At 41.4% G+C, this 26,102-nt stretch overlaps 1 protein-coding gene across 1 annotated transcript; it reads right to left on the bottom strand.

Moving 5' to 3' along the window:
- Nucleotides 1-1,422: 1,422 nt before the first annotated feature.
- LOC114840333 (deleted in malignant brain tumors 1 protein) lies at nt 1,423-25,108 on the bottom strand. Its single transcript, XM_029123436.2, has 9 exons — nt 24,971-25,108; nt 24,506-24,817; nt 24,040-24,351; nt 18,865-19,173; nt 16,768-17,070; nt 4,214-4,537; nt 3,654-3,788; nt 1,889-1,982; nt 1,423-1,673 (listed from the first exon to the last, which is right to left on the bottom strand). The coding sequence occupies exons 1-9, from the start codon at nt 25,080-25,082 to the stop codon at nt 1,511-1,513; spliced, it is 2,064 nt and encodes a 687-aa protein (XP_028979269.2). The 5' UTR covers nt 25,083-25,108; the 3' UTR covers nt 1,423-1,510.
- Nucleotides 25,109-26,102: the final 994 nt, after the last annotated feature.

Genomic DNA, 26,102 nt, shown 5'->3' with positions numbered 1-26,102 from the left:
CTGATAGAAGAGCAACTTTGACTGAAATAACCACTCGTTACAACCAAGGTATGCAGCAAAGTTTTTGTGAAGCCACAACACGCACAACCTTGAGGCGGATGGGCTACAACAGCAGAAGACCCCACCGGGTACCACTCATCTCCACTACAAATAGGAAAAAGAGGCTACAATTTGCACGAGCTCACCAAAATTGGACAGTTGAAGACTGGAAGAATGTTGCCTGGTCTGATGAGTCTCGATTTCTTTTGAGACATTCAGATGGTAGAGTCAGAATTTGGCGTAAACAGAATGAGAACATGGATCCATCATGCCTTGTTACCACTGTGCAGGCTGCTGGTGATGGTGTGGGGGATATTTTCTTGGCACACTTTAGGCCCCTTAGTGCCAATTGGGCATCGTTTAAATGCCACGGCCTACCTGAGCATTGTTTCTGACCATGTCCATCCCTTTATGACCACCATGTACCCATCCTCTGATGGCTACTTCCACCAGGATAATGCACCATGAAAAATTTCAAATTGGTTTCTTGAACATGACAATGAGTTCACTGTACTGAAATGGCCCCCACAGTCACCAGATCTCAATCCAATAGAGCATCTTTGGGATGTGGTGGAACGGGAGCTTCGTGCCCTGGATGTGCATCCCACAAATCTCCATCAACTGCAAGATGCTATCCTATCAATATGGGCCAACATTTCTAAAGAATGCTTGCCAATCAATGCCACTTAGAATTAAGGCAGTTCTGAAGGCGAAAGGGGGTCAAACACAGTATTAGTATGGTGTTCCTAATAAGCCTTTAGGTGAGTATATATATATATATATATATATATATATATATATATATATATATATATATATATATATATATATATATATATATATATATATATATATATATATATATATATATATATATTTGCCAAATATCTTAGCCAATGTGATATGTGATAGTAATTTTTTTATATTTGGTGGAACTCCAAATTCCAAACCTATTCATTGATAAAAGGTAACCCAATTTAACAAATCACACAAAATTAACAGTTTTTAAACCATGTAATGCAGAAATGCATTTTCTATGTCAAAATGCTATTACACTTACATTTCAGATAAAACAAAATGTCCCACCAAGTGCATCTACAAGTCCCGCTTAAGGAAATCCCTGTCTTACCTCAGTTTGTTCCCAAATATCAGCCAACCCAACAGAAATCTGCACTCCCGTAGATACCTGTCACTGCTCATTCAAACTCAAATTGTTAACTACAGTGAACAGCACCATACCCACTTTAATTGATGTGAAAATGTATATTATTATATAATTCTTTCTCATCTCTGTCTTATCCCATTGCATATATTTTTGTTGTTTTTAAATGTAATTTGTTTATTTTTTATATTCATATGCAATTAAGGATTTTATTGCAGTTGTTATGGCTTTGGACAGTTTGTAAATAAGAATTGGTTGTCAATTGGCTTACCAAGTTAAATCATGGTAAAAAATATTATAAAAAATTGCTCAGCCCAAATGTTCATAAATTTTTTCATCTTCTTCATAGTCATTCCCACTTTCATCAGCAATGGCCATCTCTGTGAATGAATCTGGAATTTCATTTATGGTCTCTGTAGCCTTTGATCTATCTTCATTATTTCCAACTCTGGTTGTGGCTCCTGGAGCGGTCCTGAGGATGAACACAAATGTTTGAGTTACTGTCACGTTTCCTGTAGCTGTGTCATGCTGTCAGGGTGAATGTGTGTCTTAATAAAAAAAAACATTTCTACATTTGAGTTACTTGTACAAGCTCATTTCAGGACTTTGACACACGTTACCCTTTCACAACTGATGTAATTCCTCCATGTAATTTTAGTTGTATTACGTGTATCCCTGTTCACATACCGTCCTGCACAGCATCTTGTCTTCAGGTCGTCATATCTGTGGTTGTTAATGGTTTCCATGTTGATGTAGTACTTTTCATCTTCACAATTTCCACCTACAGGGTTTTCATGTAATAAGAACAATTATTATTAGTTTGTTGCTTACATGTGTACCTTTTCAAGTAGGCTTTTTCAATATGTTTTCTGCATTTCCCACTATCCCTGAAAAGCGCCCCAGTGTTTTTAAATCAGGTACAGTGGGGAGAACAAGTATTTGATACACTGCCGATTTTGCAGGTTTTCCCACTTACAAAGTCTGTAATTTTATCATAGGTACTCTTCAACTGTGAGTGACGGAATCTAAAACAAAAATCCAGAAAATCACAATGTATGATTTTTAAGTAATTATTAGAAATAATTTGCATTTAATTGCATGTGATAAGTATTTGATACATCAGAAAAGCAGAACTTAATATTTGGTACAGAAACCTTTGTTTGCAATTATAGAGATCATACGTTTCCTGTAGTCCTTGACCAGGTTTGCACACACTGCAGCAGGGATTTTGGCCCACTCCTCCATACAGACCATCTCCAGATCCTTCAGGTTTCGGGGCTGTCGCTGAGCAATACAGACTTTCAGCTCCCACCAAAGAATTTCTATTGGGTTCAGGTCTGGAGACTGGCTAGGCTACTCCAGGACCTTGAGATGCTTCGCACAGAGTCACTCCTTAGTTGCCCTGGCTGTGTGTTTCGGGTCGTTGTCATGCTGGAAGACCCAGCCACAACCCATCTTCAATGCTCTTACTGAGGGAAGGAGGTTGTTGGCCAAGATCTCGCGATACATGGCCCCATCCATCCTCCCCTCAATACGGTGCAGTCGTCCTGTCCCCTTTGCAGAAAAGCATCCCCAAAGAATGATGTTCCCACCTCCATGCTTCACAGTTGGGATGGTGTCCTTGGGGTTGTACTCATCCTTATTCTTCCTCCAAACACGGCGAGCGGAGTTCAGACCAAAAAGCTCTGTTTTTGTCTCATCAAGACCACATGAACTTCTCCCATTCCTCCTCAGGATCATCCAGATGGTCATTGGCAAACTTCAGACGGGCCTGCACATGCTCTGGCTTGAGCAGGGGGACCTTGCGTGCGCTGCAGGATTTTAATCCATGACGGCATAGTGTGTTACTAATGGTTTTCTTTGAGAATGTGGTCCCAGCTCTCTTCAGGTCATTGACCAGGTCCTGCCGTGTAGTTCTGGGCTGATCCCTCACCTTCCTCATGATCATTGATGCCCCACGAGGTGAGATTTTACATGGAGCCCCACACCGAGGGAGACTGACTGTTATCTTGAACTTCTTCCATTTTCGAATAGAGTTCAAACAGGTGCAGTTAATACAGGTAATGAGTGGAGAACAGGAAGGCTTCTTAAAGAAAAACAAATAGGTCTGTGAGAGCCGGAATTCTTACTGGTTGGTAGGTGATCAAGTACTTATGTCATGCAATAAAATGCAAATGAATTATTAAAAAATCATACAATGTGATTTTCTGGATTTTTGTTTTAGATTCCGTCTCTCACAGTTGGAGTGTACCTATGACAAAAATTACAGACCTGTAGGTAGGAAAACCTGCAAAATCGGCAGTGTATCAAATAGATGGAGGTTATGTACATGCAAAAAACAGAGATTTGCAGAGATTGAGCGAGTGGATAGTGTGCACATAGCATTAGTCCTTTCCTATTCAAGGAAACTTGAAACCCTACGGTCAACCTTGCAATCACCATCAACATTTACATTGTCTTTGGGACATGGTCATGGGTGGAGGTCTGTTCATCCTCTTCCTCCAGACCACCCAGGAAACGGCCACCAGTATCAGTAGGAGAAGAATCCCAACCGCTGCGCCAGAAACAGTAACGAGGACTGGAGAGGCTACAGAAACAAACATTACAGATCTGCACATTTAAAGACCTGGTTTCAGTCGCTGTCTCAACCTTTTCCACTTCCGTACATTACGAGAAGGACCATAAAATGCTACATGTCTTAGTTAGCATAATCATTTCCACCAGGATAATGCACGTCAGTCAAGGTAAAATCTAGTGATATGCATGCATACGGCACAGAAAATCGAAAATGTGGCGCACACTACCTTCGAAGGCGGCATCTCGAGCTATCAATACATGCAGGTTAACAGAATAAGCTACTGTGTCAAGTTTCTTTGACATTCCTCAGAAAATGTATCTTATCGTAAACAAGCCCTGAGTGATATCGGCCTACCTAGCATCTATTGAGTCTTTACACACAAATCATAAGTATGTTAATGTAGTAATGCCCCTTGAAAAACATTCAGCTTTTACCTTGAATGCTGACTGTCAGTAACTCTGATCTAGTAGAATGAAAGGTTCGGGTGGTAACGTTGACTTCATAGCTACAGCTGTAGTTCCCCTCATGTTTATACTCTGCAACAGGGAAGTGAAAGGAGGCAGAGTGGTTGACTGCTGGCTTAGTCTCAGTCCTGTTGGTCCCAGAGAAGTCCAGATGGAAGAGGCCCCCAGGATACTGTAGCTGAATGGAGCAGGTGATGGAGAAGATGTGGCCCCTGGTAACCTCTGACTGCTTAGATCCCCAGACCATTGAACCATTTGGAGCAGTGAGGGAAATTCTAGGTGGTGGAAGGATAACTATGGAAATAAAATAGTATTTTAATGTTTGCAATGCTGTAATACAGAATTATTCCACTGAGTGGAACATAGTCCAGTAGATACACAATGTATAGACAAATGGGGTCTGAGAGCGACCAGTGACCCAATGGGTTGAGTGGATGAGGTGCAGATGTCATTAAATGCTTTCAAAGTGTCTCCCCAGAGACCCAGTTTCTCATTTCAACTCATTTTGGTGAATGAGGTGCAAAGAAAATTAATCTGGACCCCTAAAAATCAGCTGGGCTCACAATCTGGGCCCCTTTTTCTGAGGCCTCTATTACCTCAGTCTCTATCAGCTGCTTGTTAAACCTCTCTTCACAAACATCTGTAATCCTATAAGATTGGAAAGAGACATTCCGCTTATCAAAGGGGTTGACAAGCTAAACATTCTTAGAGACTCCCAATCCTACATTTTCCTGTGTTAAATATTTGAATGCCTGATCAATAAACAGTGGTAGGTCTCATACTTTTTCCTAAGCGGTTCAGTCAGGCCTTAAATTTGACCAAGGTAATTAACAGCATCATATCTGCAAGAAATCGGTATTGTGTAGTCCTATGTATTGTTTTTACAGTTTTTCCCAACTGATTCGACACATTTATCCAAACTCGGGTAACAGCTCTCAAAACAGTTAACACGATGATCTGAACACTTTGTAATTGTCCTAAACAGATTGTAAATGTTCCTTTTAATAGAAATTACAAATCATGTGCATATGTTTCTCATAACACTGGGCACAAAATTCTGTATTTCATACAGCCAACCAAAACTTTCAATCAGCCCCAAACTGATATCTGATGAGTTAATACTACACACAACACAAGAAATGCAAGTTTCCCCAATTGTTTACACAGTTCTATTACAACAACCAGAAAAGAGGAATTAGAATGAGAAGGGAAAGGGAAGAGGTGTAAGAGTGAAAGGGGGTGAATGGGGAAGAGGAAGAAGAAGAGGAACAGTTGAAGATGTAGAAACAGATGACGGGAGAGGAGTAGAAGATATAGGAAGAGGAGATTCTGCAAGACGAGTTGAAGATGTAGGAGAAGAAGCAAGACGAGCTGAAGATGTAAGAGAAGAAGCAAGACGAGCTGAAGATGTAGGAGAAGGAGCAAGACGAGCTGAAGATGTAGGAGAAGCAAGACGAGCAGAAGATGTAGGAGAAGCAAAACGAGTTGAAGATGTAGGAGAAGCAAGACGAGCTGAAGATGTAGGAGAAGAAGCAAGACGAGCTGAAGATGTAGGAGAAGAAGCAAGACGAGCTGAAGATGTAGGAGAAGCAAGACGAGCAGAAGATGTAAGAGAAGAAGCAAGACGAGCTGAAGATGTAGGAGAAGAAGCAAGACGAGCTGAAGATGTAGGAGAAGAAGCAAGACGAGCTGAAGATGTAGGAGAAGAAGCAAGGCGAGCAGAGAGGAAGGGGAGGACAAAGAGTGAGGACAAGGTGTGAGAGAAGGAAAGAGAGGTAGAAGGATAGGGTACAGAGATGTTTCTAAAGAAACCCTTATTGACCTTGTCATAAATCATGGTCTCTCCTTGAGAGAAGCTGGGCAGCGGGTTCAGCCTTCAATTATCCGCACATTACAGTAGGAAAAACGGTAACTTTACCATTCTACTTCTACAGTGAGAGTCTATGTAGGCTTTTTTTTTATGTAGTTCTAGTTTTCTATTGATAATGCTGAAGAACTGAAGTTCAGAATTGAAGTTTGAAAACATTCAGGTGGATGAACAAGTCTATTTTAAATTTAACAAGAGCATGCCATTGTTGACATTGGAGTCCATAACAACACCCTCTGCCTCAAAGAAATTCTGCAAAGAATAATACAGGACAATCAACTATTCCACAATATTCAACAATGCAGTCTCTCCACAATTGAGCGTGTTCTTGGGAGAAATGCAATCCGAATTAAGCAGGTATACAAAGTGCCCTTTGAGAGGAACACTGTTAGAGTGAAGGAGTTGCGATTCCTATTTGTTCAAGTATGTGCAAGCCAGTTATTGCACTTTTACTGTAAACATAAAGATATTATTTTGCTGGACCACATAAGTGGAGCCGGCTAAGAAGAATGAATGTATCTGAATGAGTGTGTGAGTGTGCGAGCGACTGACCGACCGAAACGTTAGTCAGTTTAACTGTATAAATGTCATTCACGAATTGCCAACTAACCATAAAAACGGCCAGTGGCAAAATAGGATTTGTTCAGGATAGAGACAAGAAACTATACAGTCACCGAGCAGAGGTACAACTACGTGGTGTAGTGGTTAATGACACAGCCTTTTGTGTGGGCGACCCGGTTTCGAATCTTGAAATAGCAACATTTTCTATTGCGGGCCGGCTGAACTAGGTGTGCCTTGTTTCTTTTTCCTGGATATGACGAATGTATCCATATAATATTCCAGCTGAATTGATTAACCCAACAGAGAACACACTTGTAGTTTTGTTAGTACTTATTTTAAATAAATGCATTACTAGAATAAAATGCAGTGCTTCATTATGCAGTGAATGTTCACCTGTTTCGCCACTATAAGAGTGTGTTTAGTTTGCTGTGTTAACTGTTTTGAGAACAGTTCCCTGAGTTTGGATAAATGTGTCAAATCGATTGGGAAAAACTGTAAATCACTCAACCACTGCATCCTAACTGAAATGATCAAACCACACTTACCTCTTTCCACCCCTTTGGTACCAGACTTTCCACAATCTTTCATGTCCTGTATCTCAATTGGCCAACGTGCTGCTCAAGCTAACTAGTTGCATCTCTGTAATTCTGCTGGTGGAGTTATCTGCATATTACAGTGGGGGCAATCTACAGTCCTACCCACTGAGGAGGGCTCTTAACCTGTCAAACTATTTTGTTCTTTTCTAATTCATTGTGAAAAGAATGTGTCAATGATTCCTGCCTGTAGAGGTCTTTCTTGGCCTACCAGGTATTTGGCAATTGATGAGCTGCAAATTGGTGTGCTTTGTGGCATATTCCTGATTCTAGTATTTAAATGTTAGGTGTTTATGTTTCGAATCACAGGCATTCACAGTTTTTCTCAATTGCTTACACACTAACACTGGAACTTGAGAAACAATGACCAAAACCTGAAACACATGTACCTTATCATACACCAATTATGCATAAATACAAACACATTTCCCGCTTTTCACAAATGTTGCTGTTCTAAACCAGACTCCTTGAACAACATTCCCCACAATTCTCTACATTTGGCTCAATCTTCATTCATAAAATCTCTTGTGTTCATATGGAAAATACTGTCATTCAAAATGCTAAACTCAAACCACCAATCACACCATTGAATTGTCATTCGGGTGAACACTTGTTGTTGTTCAATTAGCAATCTTAGCTATAACAATCAAAGGCCAAAGGTGAGCTCTCCTGACAACAATGGATGTTAAATGTAGGATGCAGCCTATTTATCTTTTTCTATACAAAATATGAAGGCTTATTTTCTTATTTCTATTGTTTGAAGACAACTTTTCAAATCCAATTGTGTTTGTTGAGATGTATGCTGTATTTCAGAAGAATGATGTTAGATCTGCTAACAAAGCTCTTTGTTTATTGGGTCCTAAAATGAGCATTTCTGTTTTTCTTGTATTTGTGTGTTTTATATTTGAGTATGAAAACATAAGAGTTTACAACAGGCTACTGCACGTACACTGTAATGTAAGACTAAAAATGCAAATGGCCTACGCATAAGATTATCATAGTGGTGTTTGTCATTCAGCATATCAGTGTTCAATTGGTTTAGTTGGTTTGGTCCATTCATTTGATGGTGTGTGTGTCATTTGAAGACAACATATAATGTAAAATTATTTGTACAGTTTTTCCCAATTGCTAACACACTAGAATGACATGCAAAGCACAATTATTTAAATTGACACACAGAGAGCAAAACCTCTTCTCAAGTCTCCAAAATTCTGAACATGGTTCTCTGCATAAGACACAACAATCTGACATAAAGTCACGTTTGCCATTTCAAAACACTGCCATTCAAAATGACACTACATGAGCTAATTGGCCAATACATGTGCTACTTGGCCAAACACTTTAAAGGTTAATTTGTTACCACTTCAATCAGGAAGTAAGCACTATGAAAAGACAACAAGGGAACACCTTTTTTTTTACCACAACAATGAGGAAGAGGGAGGGTGAGAATGAGTGGGGAGGAAGAGTGAGAGGTAGAAGTAGAGCTGGTAGAGGAGTTCATGGCCAAAGAAAACAACAACTTTCAAATGAAATCAGAGCAACCTTAGTTGATTATGTCATCAACCATGGGCTGACAATGCGAGAGGCTGGACAGAGAGTGCAGCCCAACTTGAGTCGTTTTACTGTCGCCTGTGTCATCCGGACATTTAGACTGCAGTACAGGTATGTAACTAACATTTCTTTCACACTATGTAGTACACCCCATGTCATAGTGTATCAGTTGGGTAACACCTGTTTACTTTATGAATGTCATACACTATGATGTCATACACTATGATGTCATACACTAACTGTAGAAGTTTCCTGTACAGTTTACTCTACTGAGGGGGAAATATCTTTAGGCTGCACTGTCCAAGCCCTATATTTTTGTTTTTTTGTTTTTCCTAAAGGACTGAGAGACGCAACCATGGTGGCGGAAGAGGCCGAATGTTCACCCGGGTACAGGACTCTGCCATTGTAAACTTGGTTTTGAAAAATAATGAAATCCGATTATGAGAAATTCAAAGCCACATCATCCAAGACAACACCATATTCAACATCATTCAACGAGTCAGTCTTTCCACATTGGCTCGCATTCTCAAGCGAAACCAAATCTGAATGAACTTTATAAGGTGTCGTTTGAGAGAAACTCTCAAAGAAACATAGTGGTCAGACAATCATATGTGGATGTAAGTACAATATTGACTGCAGTACACTACACGCAATGTTGTTTCCCAGTGTAGTGGACACCATATTGACAAATTTCTGTTCTTTGTTTTCAGGAAGTACTGGAAATGGATGCTCGTGCAATCCCACATGAGTTCATCTTTATAGATAAGGCTGGGTTCAACCTAACAAAGACCAGAAGATATTGCCAGCAGAGTACAGCCCAATTGCACAAGTGCGCAACAGAGAGACAACAACAAGCCAGTGACTCTGCCCCCCGAGAGGCATTGGAGGGAGGGCATCCCAGTGGCGATGAGAGCCCACCTGGCAAGACAGCAAGGGTGGACAGTATCAAGCTTTTCTGGTCACCTTCACGCCCCCGGGCCAGGCTACACCTAATCATAGACCATGCTGTAGAGATTAGTCTTTAGTAGACACTTGAAAGTTTGCACTGAGTTTGCATTTCTGCTTTAATTGGCAAATCCTTCCACAGTAGTGGAGCTCTATGAGAGAAGGCCCTGCCTCCGGCCGTTTGTTTAGATTTAGATTTTAGGTACAATTAAAAAGCCTGCATCTTGCGATCGTAGGTTACGTGTAGGTATGTAGGGGTGGGTCATTTCAGTGAGCTAAGTAGGAGCAAGTCCATGTATTGATTTATAGGTTAATAATAAAACCTTAAAATCAGCCCTAAACATAACAGGCAGCCAGAGTAAAGAGCCTAGTACAGGAGTAATGTGTTAACATTTGTGGGTTCTAGTTAGGATTCTAGCAGCCGTGTGCAGCAATAACTGAAGGGTAACCAGAAAGTAGAGCATTGCAGTAATCTAGTCTAGAAGTAACAAAAGCGTGGATTCGTTTTTCTGCATCAGTTTTTGATAGAAAGTTTCAGATTTATGCAATGTTTCGAAGGTGAAAATAAGCAACTCTTGAGACATATTTTTTATGTTCTTCAAAGGAGAGGTCAGGGTCAAGGGTAACGCTGAGGCTTCTTACAGTTTTTTGGGATACGACCATGCAGCCGTCGAGGTTCACAGTGAGATCTGCTAACAAAGCTCTTTGTTTATTGGGTCCTAAAATGAGCATTTCTGTTTTTCTTGAGTTTAAAAGCAAGAAATGTTCTGTCATCCACTTCCTAATATCTGAAACGCATGCTTCTAAAGTAGCTAATTTTGAAATATGTACAGTTGGGCAAAAAAGCATTTAGTCAGCAACCAATTGTGCAAGTTCTCCCACTCAAAAAGATGAGAGACACCTGTAATTTTCCTCATAGGTACACTTCCAACTATGAGAGACAAAATAAGGGGAAAAAATCCAGAAAATCACATTGTAGGATTTTCAATGAATTTATTGGTAAATTCCTTGGTAAAATAAGTATTTGGTCAATAACAAAAGTTAAGCTCAAAACTTTGTTATATACCTTTTGTTGGCAATGACAGAGGTCAAACGTTTTCTGTCTTCACAAGGTTTCAGCATAAGAGTGAAAGTTGACATTGTGATTCCAGATTACATCACCCAGAGGCAGCATATATAGTGAGAACAATAACTGGCCCAGAACCGAGCCTTGAGGAACACCAAAACATACCTTTGACTTGTCAGAGGATATGCCATCCACACTAACAAACTGATATCTTTCAGATAAATAAGATTTAAACCAGGCAAGAACATGTCCACGTAGCCCAATATGGGTTTCCAGTCTCTCTAAGAGAAGGGAGTGATCAATAGTGTCAAAAGCAGCACTAAGGTCAAGAAGCAACAGGACGGACGCGGAACCTTTGTCTGAGGCAATTAGAAGGTAATTTGTTACCTTCACGAGTGTAGTCTCAGTACTATGGTGGGGTCTGAAACTGGACAACATTTCTTAAATGTTATTTGTCTTCAGAAAAGGCATTCAGTTGTTAGGAAACACATTTTTGGAAGATTTTTGAGAGGAATTGGAGGTTCAATATTGGCCTATAATTGTTTAATATGTTGGGATCCAGATACGATTTCTTTAGAAGAGGCTTAATTTTCGCAATTTTTAATGAGTTTGGTACGCATCCGGAGGAAAGGGAGCAATTTATTATGTTCAACATTGGCTGACCTAGCACAGGAAATAGCTCCTTAAGTAATTTGGTTGGAATCGGGACTAGCTGATCATTTGTTGGTTTAGAACTCATTACAAATTCTGTGAATGTGTCGAGCGATACGGTATCAAAAAATTCAAGTGTCCCCATTGACACCTGGTCAGGGAGGTTCAGGACATTCTCAGGACTATTTAAGGAGTCAGTTATTTGTTTTCTAATGGTGATGATCTTTTCATCAAAGTAGTTCATGTATCCATTACAACTAAAGTACAGACCCACTTCACTTGTTGAGCGTTGCTTTTTTGTTAACTTTGCATCTGTATCGATGAGAAATTTTTGATTGTTTTTGTTCGCCTCAATCAGGTTGGAGAAATAAGCTGATTGAGCAAATTAGGTATTGTTTGTCATTCTGTCATTCATTACTGAGCCTTCTGTTTTCGCTTTCGCCTAGTGCTGTTCCTGTATCGATTCACGTGTTTTGACCATCGCCTGCTTTACTACTCGACTTGGTCTCTAGCCTTGTGATTTTGCATTTGTTCGCCTCTCGTGGTTTTGACCCTTGCCTTTACGACTATCCTTTGCCTTGCCCTACCTGGAGTTCGTCTCCTAGATAAACCGCTTGCTCCGCAACTGGAACCAGCCTCTCTCTGCCTTTACCCATTCATTACAAGCATGTGTGTGTGTGTGTGTGTGTGTGTGTGTGTGTGTGTCTGTGTGTGTATATCTGCAAACATTTCTGTGCATTTTTACAAGTGGACTATTTTAGCATTATGGCAAAGCATACTAAAGATAAGAGTGGTTTTTATTATGCCCAACATTGTCTAGTTGGTTAGACAAAAATCTGGTAGTATGAATGAAGTGTGTGCCATTTCGTGCAAAAGTTTGATTTTGATAACGCTACATGTAGTTTTGGTTGCAGTGCTTCTTTTTGCAGGATATATGAGATATTTTGCAGTTTGGGTGTGTGGTTTTGTGAATTGTGTTAAGTATTGTGTTTTACAAATTGAGAAAAACTGTAATTATACACAATGATTCCAGTAGTTTTGTAAATGTAACTTTTTAATCCTGTAAGTGCTATGGCTGGTGTTTAGCAAGCAAGCAAGCTTATTTATATAGCACAATACATACATCGAAGCAATTTAATGTGCTTTACAAAGAAAAAATATAAAAATACAATAACATAAAAACAACATCATAATAAAAAATAGAATAAGAAAATATAAAAATAATAAAAACAAGATAAAAACATAGGAAGCTATAAGGCTAAACAGTTTGGTTAAGTTGAAGTGCTCAGTGATAGGCACGTGAAAAGATACGTGTTTTTAACCTGGATTAAAAAATTTATAGGTTTGGGGCACGTCTAAGATCTTCTGGTAGTTTATTTCAGTTGTGTACAGCATAACTGCTAAACGCAGCTTCTCCATGTTTAGTTTGGACTCTGGGCTGTACTAGCTGACCTGTGTTCATGGATCTAAGAGCCCTGCTCGGTTTATATTCCTCAAACATATCAGAAATGTATTTGTGTAAACCATTCAGAGATTTATAAACTAAAAGAACCATCTTAAAATCTATTCTGTAACTGACTTGAAGCCAATGCAATGATTTAAGAACCGGAGTGATGTGATCTGTTCTCTTGGTCCTGGTTAACATTCTAGCAGCAGCATTCTGAATGAGCTGCAGCTGTTTGACAGTATTTTTGGGGAGTCCAGTTAGGAGCCCATTACAGTAGTCAACCCTACTAGAGAGAAAAGCATGGATGAGCTTCTCTTGGTCTTTATGGGACACCAAACCTTTGATTCTGGCTATATTTTTTAGATGATAGAATGCTGTTTTGGTGACCACTTTAAATGTGAGGTCTGAGTCAGAATACCAAGATTATGCACTTGATCACTGGTTTTAAGGGCCCGAGAATCCAGCTCTTTACTAGTACTTGTTCTTTTATTTTTGTTAATCTCAGTTTTATCTTGGTTTAATTGTAGACAATTTTGGTTCATCCAGGTATTTATGTGCTCTATACAGTGACACAGAGAGTCTATTGAAATGTTGTAATATGGTTTGAGAGCCATATATATTTGAGTGTCATTGGCATAGCTGTGGTAGTTAATGTTGTTGTTCTGTAGAATTTGGCCCAGAGGTTGCATATTGAGATTGAACATAAGCGGTCCGAGGAACTGATCCCTGTGGAACTCCGCTTGTCATAGCCACCCTATCAGATTCATGATTACCGATGGTGACAAAGTAACTCCGGCCATCTAGATAAGATCTGAACCAATCAAGAGCCCTACCCAATTTTCCAGCCTATCTATATGTGTTCTATGATCTACAGTGTAAAATGCTGCGCTGAGATCTAATAGAACCAGAATTGTTATTTAATCAGAATCATTATTCAGCCATATATCATTTAAAACTTGAATCAGAGCCATTTCAGTACTGTGGTGATGTCAGAAGCCTGACTGAAATTTGTCTAAGAGATTTGATACAGGTCTATAGTTGTTCATTATAGATGCATCCAGTGTTCTCTTTTTTAAGGCTTAATGGCAGCAGTTTTTAGAGATGTTGGGAAAATGCCTGATTGCAGAGAGCTATTTGCTGTAGGTCCATTGTTATAGAGTAATTTTTTTTTTTTAAGTCTGATGGCAATGTGTCGAGACAACATGTGGAAGCATTAAGATGTTGAACTGTTTCCTCTATGGATATTAGATCAATTGTATTAAATTGCGACATAACAACCAAATTATGTCTTGGTGGTTGTAATGGCGGTACAGTGTCCTTGTTAGACTGTGTAGTTCTGATGGTCCGTCTAATACTTATAATTTTTTTCATCTTACGTTCTGCTTTCCTACATTCTCTTTTCAGGGCCCTTACCATCAAAGTGGTTCTCCATGGTGACATTCAATATTTTGGCATTAAAATGATCCAGGAGTACATCAACTGAGTCACCACTTATTGATGGAGAGAAAGCTATGGCTTCCATAAACTGAGCATTGGTACTCTCACTAATGTACCTTTTCTTAACAGAAACAGAGTTTACTGGAACATTCAGGGTGATAAGTGATTCAAACAGACACAGAAATGATCAGACAGGGCCAAGTCTTTAACCATGACAGAAGAAATATCGAGACCTTTAGAGATCCAGATCTAGAATGTGGCCTTGAGTATGTGTACGCTCTTTCACATGTTGAGTCAGATCAAAAGTGTCAAGTAGAGCAAAAAGTTATTTGACATTATTGTCCGTATTAATATCTACACTCACCTAAAGGATTATTAGGAACACCTGTTCAATTTCTCATTAATGCAATTATCTAATCAACCAATCACATGGCAGTTGCTTCAATGCATTTAGGGGTGTGGTCCTGGTCAAGACAATCTCCTGAACTCCAAACTGAATGTCAGAATGGGAAAGAAAGGTGATTTAAGCAATTTTGAGCGTGGCATGGTTGTTGGTGCCAGACGGGCCAGTCTGAGTATTTCACAATCTGCTCAGTTACTGGGATTTTCATGCACAACCATTTCTAGGGTTTACAAAGAATGGTGTGAAAAGGGAAAACCATCCAGTATGCGGCAGTCCTGTGGGCGAAAATGCCTTGTTGATGCTAGAGGTCAGAGGAGAATGGGCCGACTGATTCAAGCTGATAGATGAGCAACTTTGACTGAAATAACCACTCGTTACAACCGAGGTATGCAGCAAAGCATTTGTGAAGACACAACACGCACAACCTTGAGGCGGATGGGCTACAACAGCAGAAGACCCCACCGGGTACCACTCATCTCCACTACTAATGAAAACCCCAAATTCAATATCTCAGAAAATTTGAATATTGTGAAAAGGTTCAATATTGAAGACACCTAGTGCCACACTCTAATCAGCTAATTAAATCAAAACACCTGCAAAGGCCTTTAAATGGTCTCTCAGTCTAGTTCTGTAGGCAACACAATCATGGGGAAGATTGCTGACTTGACAGCTGTCCAAAAGACGACCATTGACACCTTGCACAAGGAGGGCAAGACACAAAAGGTTATTGCTAAAGAGGCTGGCTGTTCACAGTGCTCTGTGTCCAAGCACATTAATAGAGAGGCAAAGGGAAGGAAAAGATGTGGTAGAAAAAAGTGTACAAGCAATAGGGATAACTGCATCCTGGAGAGGATTGTGAAATAAAAAACATTCAAAAATGTGGGGGAGATTCACAAAGAGTAGACTGCAGCTCGAGTCAGTGCTTCAAGAACCACCACGCACAGACGTATGCAAGACATGGGTTTCAGTTGTCGCATTCCTTGTGTCAAGCCACTCTTGAACAAGACACAGCTTCAGAAGCGTCTTGCCTGGGCTAAAGACAAAAAGGACTGAACTGCTGCTGAGTTAAGTTCTCTGATGAAAGTAAATTTTGCATTTCCTTTGGAAATCAAGGTCCAAGAGTCTGGAGGAAGAGAGGAGAGGCACAGAATCCACGTTGCTTCCAGTGTTAAGTTCCCATAGTCAGTGATGGTTTGGGGTGCCATGTCATCTGCTGGTGTGGGTCCACTGTGTTTTCTGAGGACAGCTCCCCCTGGTGTCCATAAGGTGCCTCTGCACTCCTTTGACAAGTGTCAAGTCAATATGAAAAGCCAAATGTTAAATCGAAATTGAAAAGTTGAATCTTCAAATGTCAAACAGCAATTGACACATGTAAAATCAAATTCATAATTATGAAGTGCAAAGAGATTTGAGATTTTAATTTAAGTATTTACATTTAAGATTTTCCATTTTGAGTTTCATATTTGATCTTTCTCTCAATCAATAAAAGATTTAAAAGATTTCAGTTTAAGCATTTATATTTAAGCTTTGCATTTTAAATGTAATTATAGCATGATTTTTCCTAGTAGTGTAGTAAAATAATATTTTGAATTTGATCTAGCTTCGTTTTCAGGACCCACAGTCTGACCGGAGGAGTGCTCGGGTGATTAAAACTTCTAAGCGGTTGATCCGTTCCTCCAACAGCTGTCTTAGCTCCTCCATCAAAAAAAATCTCTCAAAAAAACAAGAACTATGCTGGGGTCCTCTTTTAAAAATTACATAACATTTTAAAAATATGATTAAAACAAATATAGAACAAAAATGAAACAAAGGTAAAATTTAAAATGTAAAAGTATGAAAAGAAAAAGTCAGACAGCAGAAGACTTGCATTATGCGACTAACAGGCATGAAAGCAGGAAGCAATCCATCCATTTAGAGGTATTTTGTCGCATAATCCATTACCACAATACACATTTTCATATAATGTCTGTGTGCCCTAATTGTGTTTTGCCGGTCTTACTCACCAATAGTGATGTTCACTGAGTTGCTGGAAGAACTGATAATATTTTGACCATTCCGTGTCCAGTTTTGTAGACAACTGTACTTTCCCTGGGCTGAAGATTGCAGTCTGATGAATGTGAAAGTGGCACTAGTCTGAGTGGTTTGTAATGCCTGGGTCATTATTAAAGATCCTTCCCTATGTAAATCAAAGTTTACTGTGATGGGAATTCGCTGACTGACAGAGCAGATGAACTCAACCGTTTCACCAGGGGAGAAAACTGAATAGGATGACGTTATCGAGAAAGAGGGTGTCTTCAAGGTGAAACCTGTACAAAAAAATGTGATTAAGTTACAAAACAGAAAGATGTGTCCATTCTGTTATCTGTCCACAGAACAGCTTATAGAGTGGGGAGAAGTAGTATTTGATACACTGCCGATTTTGCAGGTTTTTACAAAGTCTGTAACTTTGATCATAGGTAATCTTCAACTGTGAGTTACGGAATCTAAAACAAAAATCCAGAAAATCACATTGTATGATTAAGTAATTAACTTGCATTTTATTGCATGACTTAAGTATTTGATACATCAGAAAAGCAGAACTTAATATTTGGCACAGAAACCTTTGTTTGCAATTACAGAGATCATACGTTTCCTGTAGTTCTTGAACAGGTTTGCACACACTGCAGCAGGGATTTTGGCCCACTCCTCCATACAGACCTTCTCCAGATCCTTCAGGTTTTGGGGCTGTCACTGGGCAATACGGACTTTCAGCTCCCTCCAAAGATTTTCTATTGGGTTCAGGTCTGGTGACTGGCTAGGCTACTCCAGGACCTTGAGATGCTTCTTACAGAGTCACTCCTTAGTTGCCCTGGCTGTGTGTTTCGGGTCATTGTCATGCTGGAAGATCCAGCCACGACCCATCTTCAATGCTCTTACTGAGGGAAGGAGGTTGTTGGCCAAGATCTCGCGATACATGGCCCCATCCATCCTCCCCTCAATACGGTGCAGTCGTCCTGTCCCCTTTGCAGAAAAGCATCCCCAAAGAATGATGTTTCCACCTCCATGCTTCACAGTTGGGATGGTGTCCTTGGGGTTGTACTTATTCTTCCTCCAAACAGTTTAGACCAAAAAGCTCTATTTTTGTCTCATCAGACCACATGAACTTCTCCCATTCCTCCTCAGGATCATCCAGATGGTCATTGGCAAACTTCAGACAGGGCTGCACATGCTCTGGCTTGAGCAGGGGGACCTTGCATGTGCTACAGGATTTTAATCCATGACGGCGTAGTGTGTTACTAATGGTTTTCTTTGAGACTGTGGTCCCAGCTCTCTTCAGGTCATTGACCAGGTCCTGCCATGTAGTTCTAGGCTGATCCCTCACCTTCCTCATGATCATTGATGCCCCACGAGGTGTGATCTTGCATGGAACCCCAGACCGAGGGAGACTGACTGTCATCTTGAACTTTTTCCATCAACAGTTGTTGCCTTCTCACCAACCTGCTTGCCTATTGTCTTGTGGTCCATCCCAGCCTTGTGCAGGTCTACAATTTTACCCCTGCTGTCCTTACACAGCTCTCTGGGCTTGGCCATTGTGGAGAAGTTGGAGTCTGTTTGATTAAGTGTGTGGACAGGTGTCTTTTATACAGGTAACGGGTTCAAACAGGTGCAGTTATTACAGGTAATGAGTGGATAACAGGAGGGCTTCTTAAAGAAAAACTAACAGGTCTGTGAGAGCCGGAATTCTTACTGGTTGGTAGGCGATCAAATACTTATGTCATGCAATAAAATGCTAATTCATAATTTAAATTGATTTTCTGGATTTTTGTTTTAGATTCCGTCTCTCACAGTTGAAATGTACCTATGATAAAAATTACAGACCTCTACATGCTTTGTAGGAAAACCTGCAAAATCGGCAGTGTATCAAATACTTGTTCTCCCCACTGTATAACTGACCGTACTGTGTATATATATTATAATTACAAATAGCAGCTTTCCTAAATATTATGACAAGACTGTTGTTTCGTTTTTTTATGTTAAAAAAAGGTCTGTGGCTCAGACCTCTTTCAATTCAGAACAGATCACAGGTCAAACAATATCTATAACATGATAAAACCCTCTACCTGATAAGCAGAAAACTCCAGAATCTTCACCATGGCTGCAGTTGTGTGTGGTAGAGTGTTGGCAATGTGTCAGTGTGCTTTCATTGCCAGAGCACCCAACACCATCCATCCAGGTTGGCCCACTGCCCTGACCGAAGTAGGCGTTCCCTGGGGCACTGACAGCACTCCCACAGTTGAGCTGTCTACACACCACCTCTGCATCCATCATATCCCAGTCATCATCACACACTGTCCCCCACTGGCCACTGTAATAGACCTCCACTCTGCCAGAGCAAAGACCAGTCCCATTGACCAGCCTGATCTGGGGACCTAATTGTTTGGAAACATAATTCAAGGCCAGTGTTATTCAAGTTCTAGAACTAGACAAATTCATCAAAGCTTTTTCTTCAAAATATCACGTACAACAGGGGTGTCCAAACTATTCCACAAACGGCCGTGTGTCTGCAGGTTTTCGCTTTCACCTAGTACTTGATTGACTAATTAGGTTACTTATTGGTTAATTTCTACCCTCACCTGGTTGTGAAGGTGTGAAATGGGAACCAATTTATAGGAACAACCAAAAACCTGCAGACACACTGCCCTCCGTGGAATGGTTTGGACACCCCTGACCTACAGTAATTAAGATGTTTTAGGAATGAGAGAATCTCAAAAAGAAGGTGCATCCCTTGAACAAACCAAAAAATGTAAAATCACAAAATAAAATAGTAAACAAATATTGCAATTGAAAAGTATAATACAGTTTTACACACCAAAATTGGAACTTGAAATGCAATCACTGAAACCTGAAACTCATGTACCAAGTGTGCAAAAGTACAAGCACAATTCCTGCATTACCCTTAGTGTCCAATACTGTGTCACACATTTTGCATAAAAAAGTACAGTACACAAAGTCATCTACATTAGACACAACAGTCAAAAACAAAATATCTGTAGTCTCTTTAGAAAGAAACACCAGTCACAATGCCAAGCTCTATACACCAATTGGCGACACCCACTCCTCACAGGTGTAAACCCTAGTTGCTAAATTGTGCACAATCAGAGTTTTAGCACTATAAGGCCAAATATGTATGTAGGAAATATGTATTCATAATTGAAATTGAAAGTCCAAAGAGAAAACGAAGTGAGATCAAATACTACTTTACTACTAGGAAAAATCATGCCATACAATACCATACCATCTTCTTCCGCTTATCCGGGGCCGGGTCGCGGGGGCAGCAGTCTAAGCAGGGATGCCCAGACTTCCCTCTCCCCAGACACTTCCTCCAGCTCTTCCGGGGGGACACTGAGGCGTTCCCAGGCCAGCCGGCAGACATAGTCCCTCCAGCGTGTCCTAGGTCTTCCCCGGGGTCTCCTCCCGGTGGGACGGGACCGGAACACCTTCCCAGGAAGGCGTTCCGGAGGCATCTGAAACAGATGCCCAAGCCACCTCAGCTGACCCCTCTCGATGTGGAGGAGCAGCGGATCTACTCTGAGCTCCTCCCAGGTGACCGAGCTTCTCACCCTATCTCTAAGGGATCGCCCAGCCACCCTGCGGAGAAAGATCATTTCGGCCGCCTGTATCCGGGATCTTGTCCTTTCGGTCATGACCCAAAGCTCATGACCATAAGTGAGAGTAGGAACGTAGATTGACCGGTAAATTGAGAGCTTCGCCTTGCGGCTCAGCTCTTTCTTCACCACGACAGACCGATACATCAACTGCATTACTGCAGAAGCTGCACCGATCCGTCTGTCAATCTCCCGTTCCTTCCTTCCCTCACTCGTGAACAGGACCCCTAGATACTTAAACTCCTCCACTTGAGGCAGGCACTCTCCACCAACCTGAAGTGGGCAAGCCACCCTTTTCCGACTGAGGACCATGGCCTCTGATTTGGAGGTACTGATTTTCATCCCCACCGCTTCACACTCGGCTGCAAACCGTCCAAGTGCATGCTGAAGGTCCTGGCTTGAAGGGGCCAACAAGACAACATCATCCGCACAGAGCAGAGACGAAATCGTGTGGTCCCCAAACCTGACACCCTCCGGCCCCTGGCTGCGCCTAGAAATTCTGTCCATAAAAATTACGAACCGAACCGGGGACAAAGGGCAGCCCTGCCGGAGTCCAACATGCACAGGGAACAAGTCTGACTTACTGCCGGCAATGCGGACCAAGCTCCTGCTTCGGTCGTACAGGGACCTGACAGCCTTTATCAAGGGACCCAGGACCCCATATTCCCGAAGCACCCTCCACAGGATGCCGCGAGGGACACAGTCGAATGCCTTCTCCAAATCCACAAAACACATGTGGATTTGTTGGGCAAACTCCCATGAACCCTCCATCACCCTGTAGAGGGTACAGAGCTGGTCCAGTGTTCCACGGCCTGGACGAAAACCACACTGTTCCTCCTGAATCCGAGGTTCTACTATAGTTGGAACACACCCTCCGGTCCCCCTTCTTAAAAAGGGGGACTGATCGGCATGGAGCCGATCAGTCTGTGGCACTGCTCAGGGGTTATGAGAGCCCAGGTTGCTCTGATAGTGGCCTTCAGCTCTTCTGCATTGTTGGGTCTGGCATATCGCATCTTCCTCTTCACAATACCCCATAGATTTTCTATAGGGTTAAGGTCAGGCGAGTTTGCTGGCCAATTAAGAACAGGGATACCATGGTCCTTAAACCAGGTACTGGTAGCTTTGGCACTGTCTGCAGGTGTCAAGTCCTGTTGGAAAAGGAAATCTGCATCTCCATAAAGTTGGTCAGCAGCAGGAAGCATGAAGTGCTCTAAAATTTCCTGGTAGACGGCTGCGTTGACCTTGGACCTCAGAAAACACAGTGGACCGACACCAGCAGATGACATGGCACCCCAAACCATCACTGACTGTGGAAACTTTACACTGGACTTCAAGCAATGTGGATTCTATGCCTCTCCTCTCTTCCTCCAGACTCTGGGACCTTGATTTCCTAAGGAAATGCAAAATGTACTTTCATCAGAGAACATAACTCAGCAGCAGTCCAGTCCTTTTTGTCTTTAACCCAGGCAAGATGCTTCTGATGCTGTGTCTTGTTCAAGAGTGGCTTGACACAAGGAATCCGACACCTGAAACCAATGTCTTGCATATGTCTGTGCGTGGTGGTTCTTGAAGCACTGACTCCAGCTTCAGTCCACTCTTTGTAAATCTCCCCCACATTTTTGAATGGGTTTTGTTTCACAATCCTCTCCAGGGTGCGGTTACCCCTATTGCTTGTACACTTTTTTCTACCACATCTTTTCCTTCTCTTCGCCTCTCTATTAATGTGCTTGGACACAGAGCTCTGTGAACAGCCAGCCTTTTTAGCAATAACCTTTTCTGTCTTGCCCTCCTTGTGCAAGGTGTCAATGGTCGTCTTTTGGACAGCTGTCAAGTCAGCAGTCTTCCCCATGATTGTGTAGCCTACAGAATTAGACTGAAAGACCATTTAAAGGCCTTTGCAGGTGTTTTGATTTAATTAGCTGATTAGAGAGTGGCACTAGGTGTCTTCAATATTGAACCTTTTCACAATATTCTAATTTCCTGAGATTCTGAATTTGGGGTTTTCATTAGTTGTCAGTAATAATCATCAAAATTAAAAGAAATAAACACTCTGTGTGGATTGAATGTATACATTATTACATATATTTTATGACCAGTACCTGTATACTGCCCTGTCAAACTCAGTGTGCTTCCCTGCAGTCAGCTCCCCCTGCTGTCCATAAGGTGCCTCTGCACTCCTTTTGTTTCAGACCCTCCCACCAGCCTTTGGGCACTGCCTCCTCATTTACATTGACAAAATGAAAAGCCAAATGTTGAATCGAAATTGAAAAGTTGAATCTTCAAATGTCAAACAGCAATTGACAAATTGAAAATTCAAATTGAAAATTATAAAGTGCAAAGTCTAAAATATATATATTTTCTATTTGAGATTTTAATTTAAGAATTTCATTTTTAGCATTAAAATGTTCCTTTTTGAGTTTCATATTTGATCTTTTAATCAATAAAAGATTTAAAAGATTTCAGTTTAAGCATTTATATTTAAGCTTTGGATTTTAAATGTGACTTTATAAATGTAAGTATGGCATGATTTTTAGTAGTTATTATGATTATTATTTTTAGTAGTAAAATAATAATATTTTTAATTTGATCTAGCTTCGTTTTCTCTTTGGACTTTTCAATTTACTAGCTGCTATTGGTCACAACTAGTGAGCAAAGCGTTCTCTTTTTACAATGCAAGAAGTTCAACTTAAGCACTTAAACAAAAATATATGTATTTTTTACTACAAATTTTTACTAAAGTCTTTCAAACGAGATAAACGTAGTCTCTGGGCAGCGGGAGGAGCTGCCGGCTGCGGCCACTGGGCAGTGGGAGGAGCTGGCGGCTGCGGCCACTGGGCAGCGGGAGGAGCTGGCGGCTGCGGCCACTGGGCAGCGGGAGGACCACCCCGCACGTGAGTATAGGTGGCAAGGTCTCGTCCTCCTACCCCTCCAGGGATGGCGGCCATGCCTCAGGGTCCTCCGATTGCCCCCACAGCACCCCCCCAAGAAATTCTTGGGGCGGACACTCGGAGGATTGATTTCGCCGCTTCGGTCGCCGTCTCCTCCTGGGTCGACGCTGTGTTGGTCCGGTGTGCCGCAGGGGACGGTAGGGGTTCTCCTCCTCCTCTGTGTTGCTATCCGGCCAACAGAGGAGTTCCCCTACCATCCATCTCTGCCATGTCTCCTTTAGGTGGTTCATTCTGTCATGGATGAGGTTGTGGTAGAAGAGAGACACAGGCGCAGAGTCGAGGTCGTCCCAGTAATCCATGTTTTAATGAAGGAAAAAAAACAAATACAACAAACCAACACCTGCCTCCAATTGGGGAAACCAAAAAGGATTAGAGGTGGCTAGATACCACCTCCTGTCCTGTCCTGGCTATGCCCCGAGCCCAGGGCAGAGATGGCTAGGGGCACAGCCAGGACGTGACATTTGAGAACAGATTAAATGGTTATAAGGTGAATGTTTGATTTTGAGAGAAGAGTCAGGGGTTTTGTGAATGTAGTTTGAAGATGTGGATCTGTGTTTAAGGTTTTTAGAATATTTGTGAAGGTTTCAAGAAATGTCAGCAATAGCAATTGTGAAAAACTGTAATTCATTGACTATTTGGAATTAATCTAAAACGGGTCAAAATCCAATTCCTTCACACATACCTGAGCAGACAACACCAGCATCTTCACCATGACCACAGTTCTCATTCCCAAATCCTTTATGAGAACACTGTGTTAGATCTCTTTCACCACCGGAGCACCCAACATCATCCATCCAGGTCGGCTCACTGCCCTCACCGAAGTGGGCGCTCCCTGGGGCACTGACAGCACTCCCACAGTTGAGCTGTCTACACACCACCTCTGCGTCCTTCATGTCCCAGTCATCATCACACACTGTCCCCCACTGGCCACTGTAATAGACCTCCACTCTACCAGAACAAAAACTGATCCCATTGACCAGCCTGATATGGGGACCTAATAGGTTGGAAACACACGTAATTTAAGGACAATGTCATTGAAGTCCTGGGACTAGACAAATTCATCACAGCTTTTTCTTCAAAATATCATCCTACAGAAATAAAGATGTTTTAGGAATACGAGAATCTCAAAAAGATGGTGCAACATTTACCTGAACAGACAACACCAGCATCTTCACCATGACCACAGTTCTCTTTCCCAAATCCATTATGAGAACACTGTGTTAGATCTCTTTCACCACCGGAGCACCCAACATCATCCATCCAGGTCGGCTCACTGCCCTCACCGAAGTGGGCGTTCCCTGGGGCACTGACAGCACTCCCACAGTTGAGCTGTCTACACACCACCTCTGCGTCCTTCATATCCCAGTCATCATCACACACTGTCCCCCACTGGTCACTATAATAGACCTCCACTCTGCCAGAGCAAAGACCGGTCCCACTGACCAGCCTGATCTGGGGACCTAATAGGTTGGAAACACACGTCATTTAAGGACAATATCATTGAAGTCCTGGGACTAGACAAATTCATCACAGCGTTTTCTTCAAAATATCACCTACAGCAAAAAAGATGTTTTAGGAATACGAGAATCTCAAAAAGAAGGTGCAACATTTACCTGAACAGACAACACCAGCATCTTCACCATGACCACAGTTCTCATTCCCAAATCCATTATGAGAACACTGTGTTAGATCTCTTTCACCACCGGAGCACCCAACATTATCCATCCAGGTCGGCTCACTGCCCTCACCGAAGTGGGCGTTCCCTGGGGCACTGACAGCACTTCCACAGTTGAGCTGTCTACACACCACCTCTGCGTCCTTCATATCCCAGTCATCATCACACACTGTCCCCCACTGGTCACTGTAATAGACCTCCACTCTGCCAGAGCAAAGACCGGTCCCACTGACCAGCCTGATCTGTCCACTCTCTTGTAGATAGATACATGGATATTAAAGATTATACATCATGTGGAAATCATGTGGAAACTAAGTCATAGTAAATTATATAGACCCGTTTTGAGTGAGGAACAGAAGGGTTAAAATTAAGAGACCACTGCAAATTGAACGCTTTTGTTCCTCAATCAAAACGTCCTCAATCAGAAAGAAAAAGGTGCATTGGTCTCTTAATTTTTTCCAGAGCTGTATATACAGCTGTACATACAGCTCTGGAAAAAATTAAGAGACCACTGCAAAATGATCAGTTTCTCTGGATTTACTATTCATAGGTATGTGTTTGAGTAAAATGAACAGTTTTGTTTACTACTGACAACATTACTCCCAAATTCCAAATAAAAATATTGTCATTTACAGAATTTATTTGTAGAACATAACAACTGGTCAAAATAACCAAAAGAATATGCATTGTTTTCAGACCTCAAATAATGCAAAGAAAACAAATTCATATTCATTTTTAAACAACAAAATACCAATGTTTTAACTCAGGAGTTTAGAAATCAATATTTGGTGGAATAACTCTGGTTTTTAATCCCAGCTTTCATATGTCATGGCATGCTCTCCACTGGTCTGTCACATTGCTGTTGGGTGACTTTATGCCACTCCTGGCACAAAAATTCAAGAAGCCCGGCTTTACTTGATGGGTTGTGACCACCCATCTTCCTCTTGATCAAATTCCAGAGATTTTCAATGGGGTTCAGGTCTGGAGATTGGGCTTGCCATGACAGGTTCTTGATCTCCATCCACATCTTGATTGTCCTGGCTGTGTGGCATGGAGCATTGTCCTGCTGT

The sequence above is a fragment of the Esox lucius genome, chromosome 11, assembly GCF_011004845.1.
Source record: "Esox lucius isolate fEsoLuc1 chromosome 11, fEsoLuc1.pri, whole genome shotgun sequence".
Classification (NCBI taxonomy): domain Eukaryota; kingdom Metazoa; phylum Chordata; class Actinopteri; order Esociformes; family Esocidae; genus Esox; species Esox lucius.
Note: the sequence above shows the minus strand (reverse complement) of the source record. Positions and strands in the feature narration are given on the sequence as shown.

Coding starts and splice junctions, on each gene's coding strand:
- LOC114840333 (XM_029123436.2), bottom strand. CDS start 25,082: ATGGATAATGTTGGGTGCTCCGGTGGTGAAAGAGATCTAACACAGTGT. Junction 19,174..24,039: donor TGCTGGTGTTGTCTGCTCAG/GTATGTGTGAAG, acceptor CCAAACAATTAG/GTCCCCAGATCAGGCTGGTC. Junction 1,983..3,653: donor GACCATGTCCCAAAGACAAT/GTAAATGTTGAT, acceptor AAAACCCTGTAG/GTGGAAATTGTGAAGATGAA.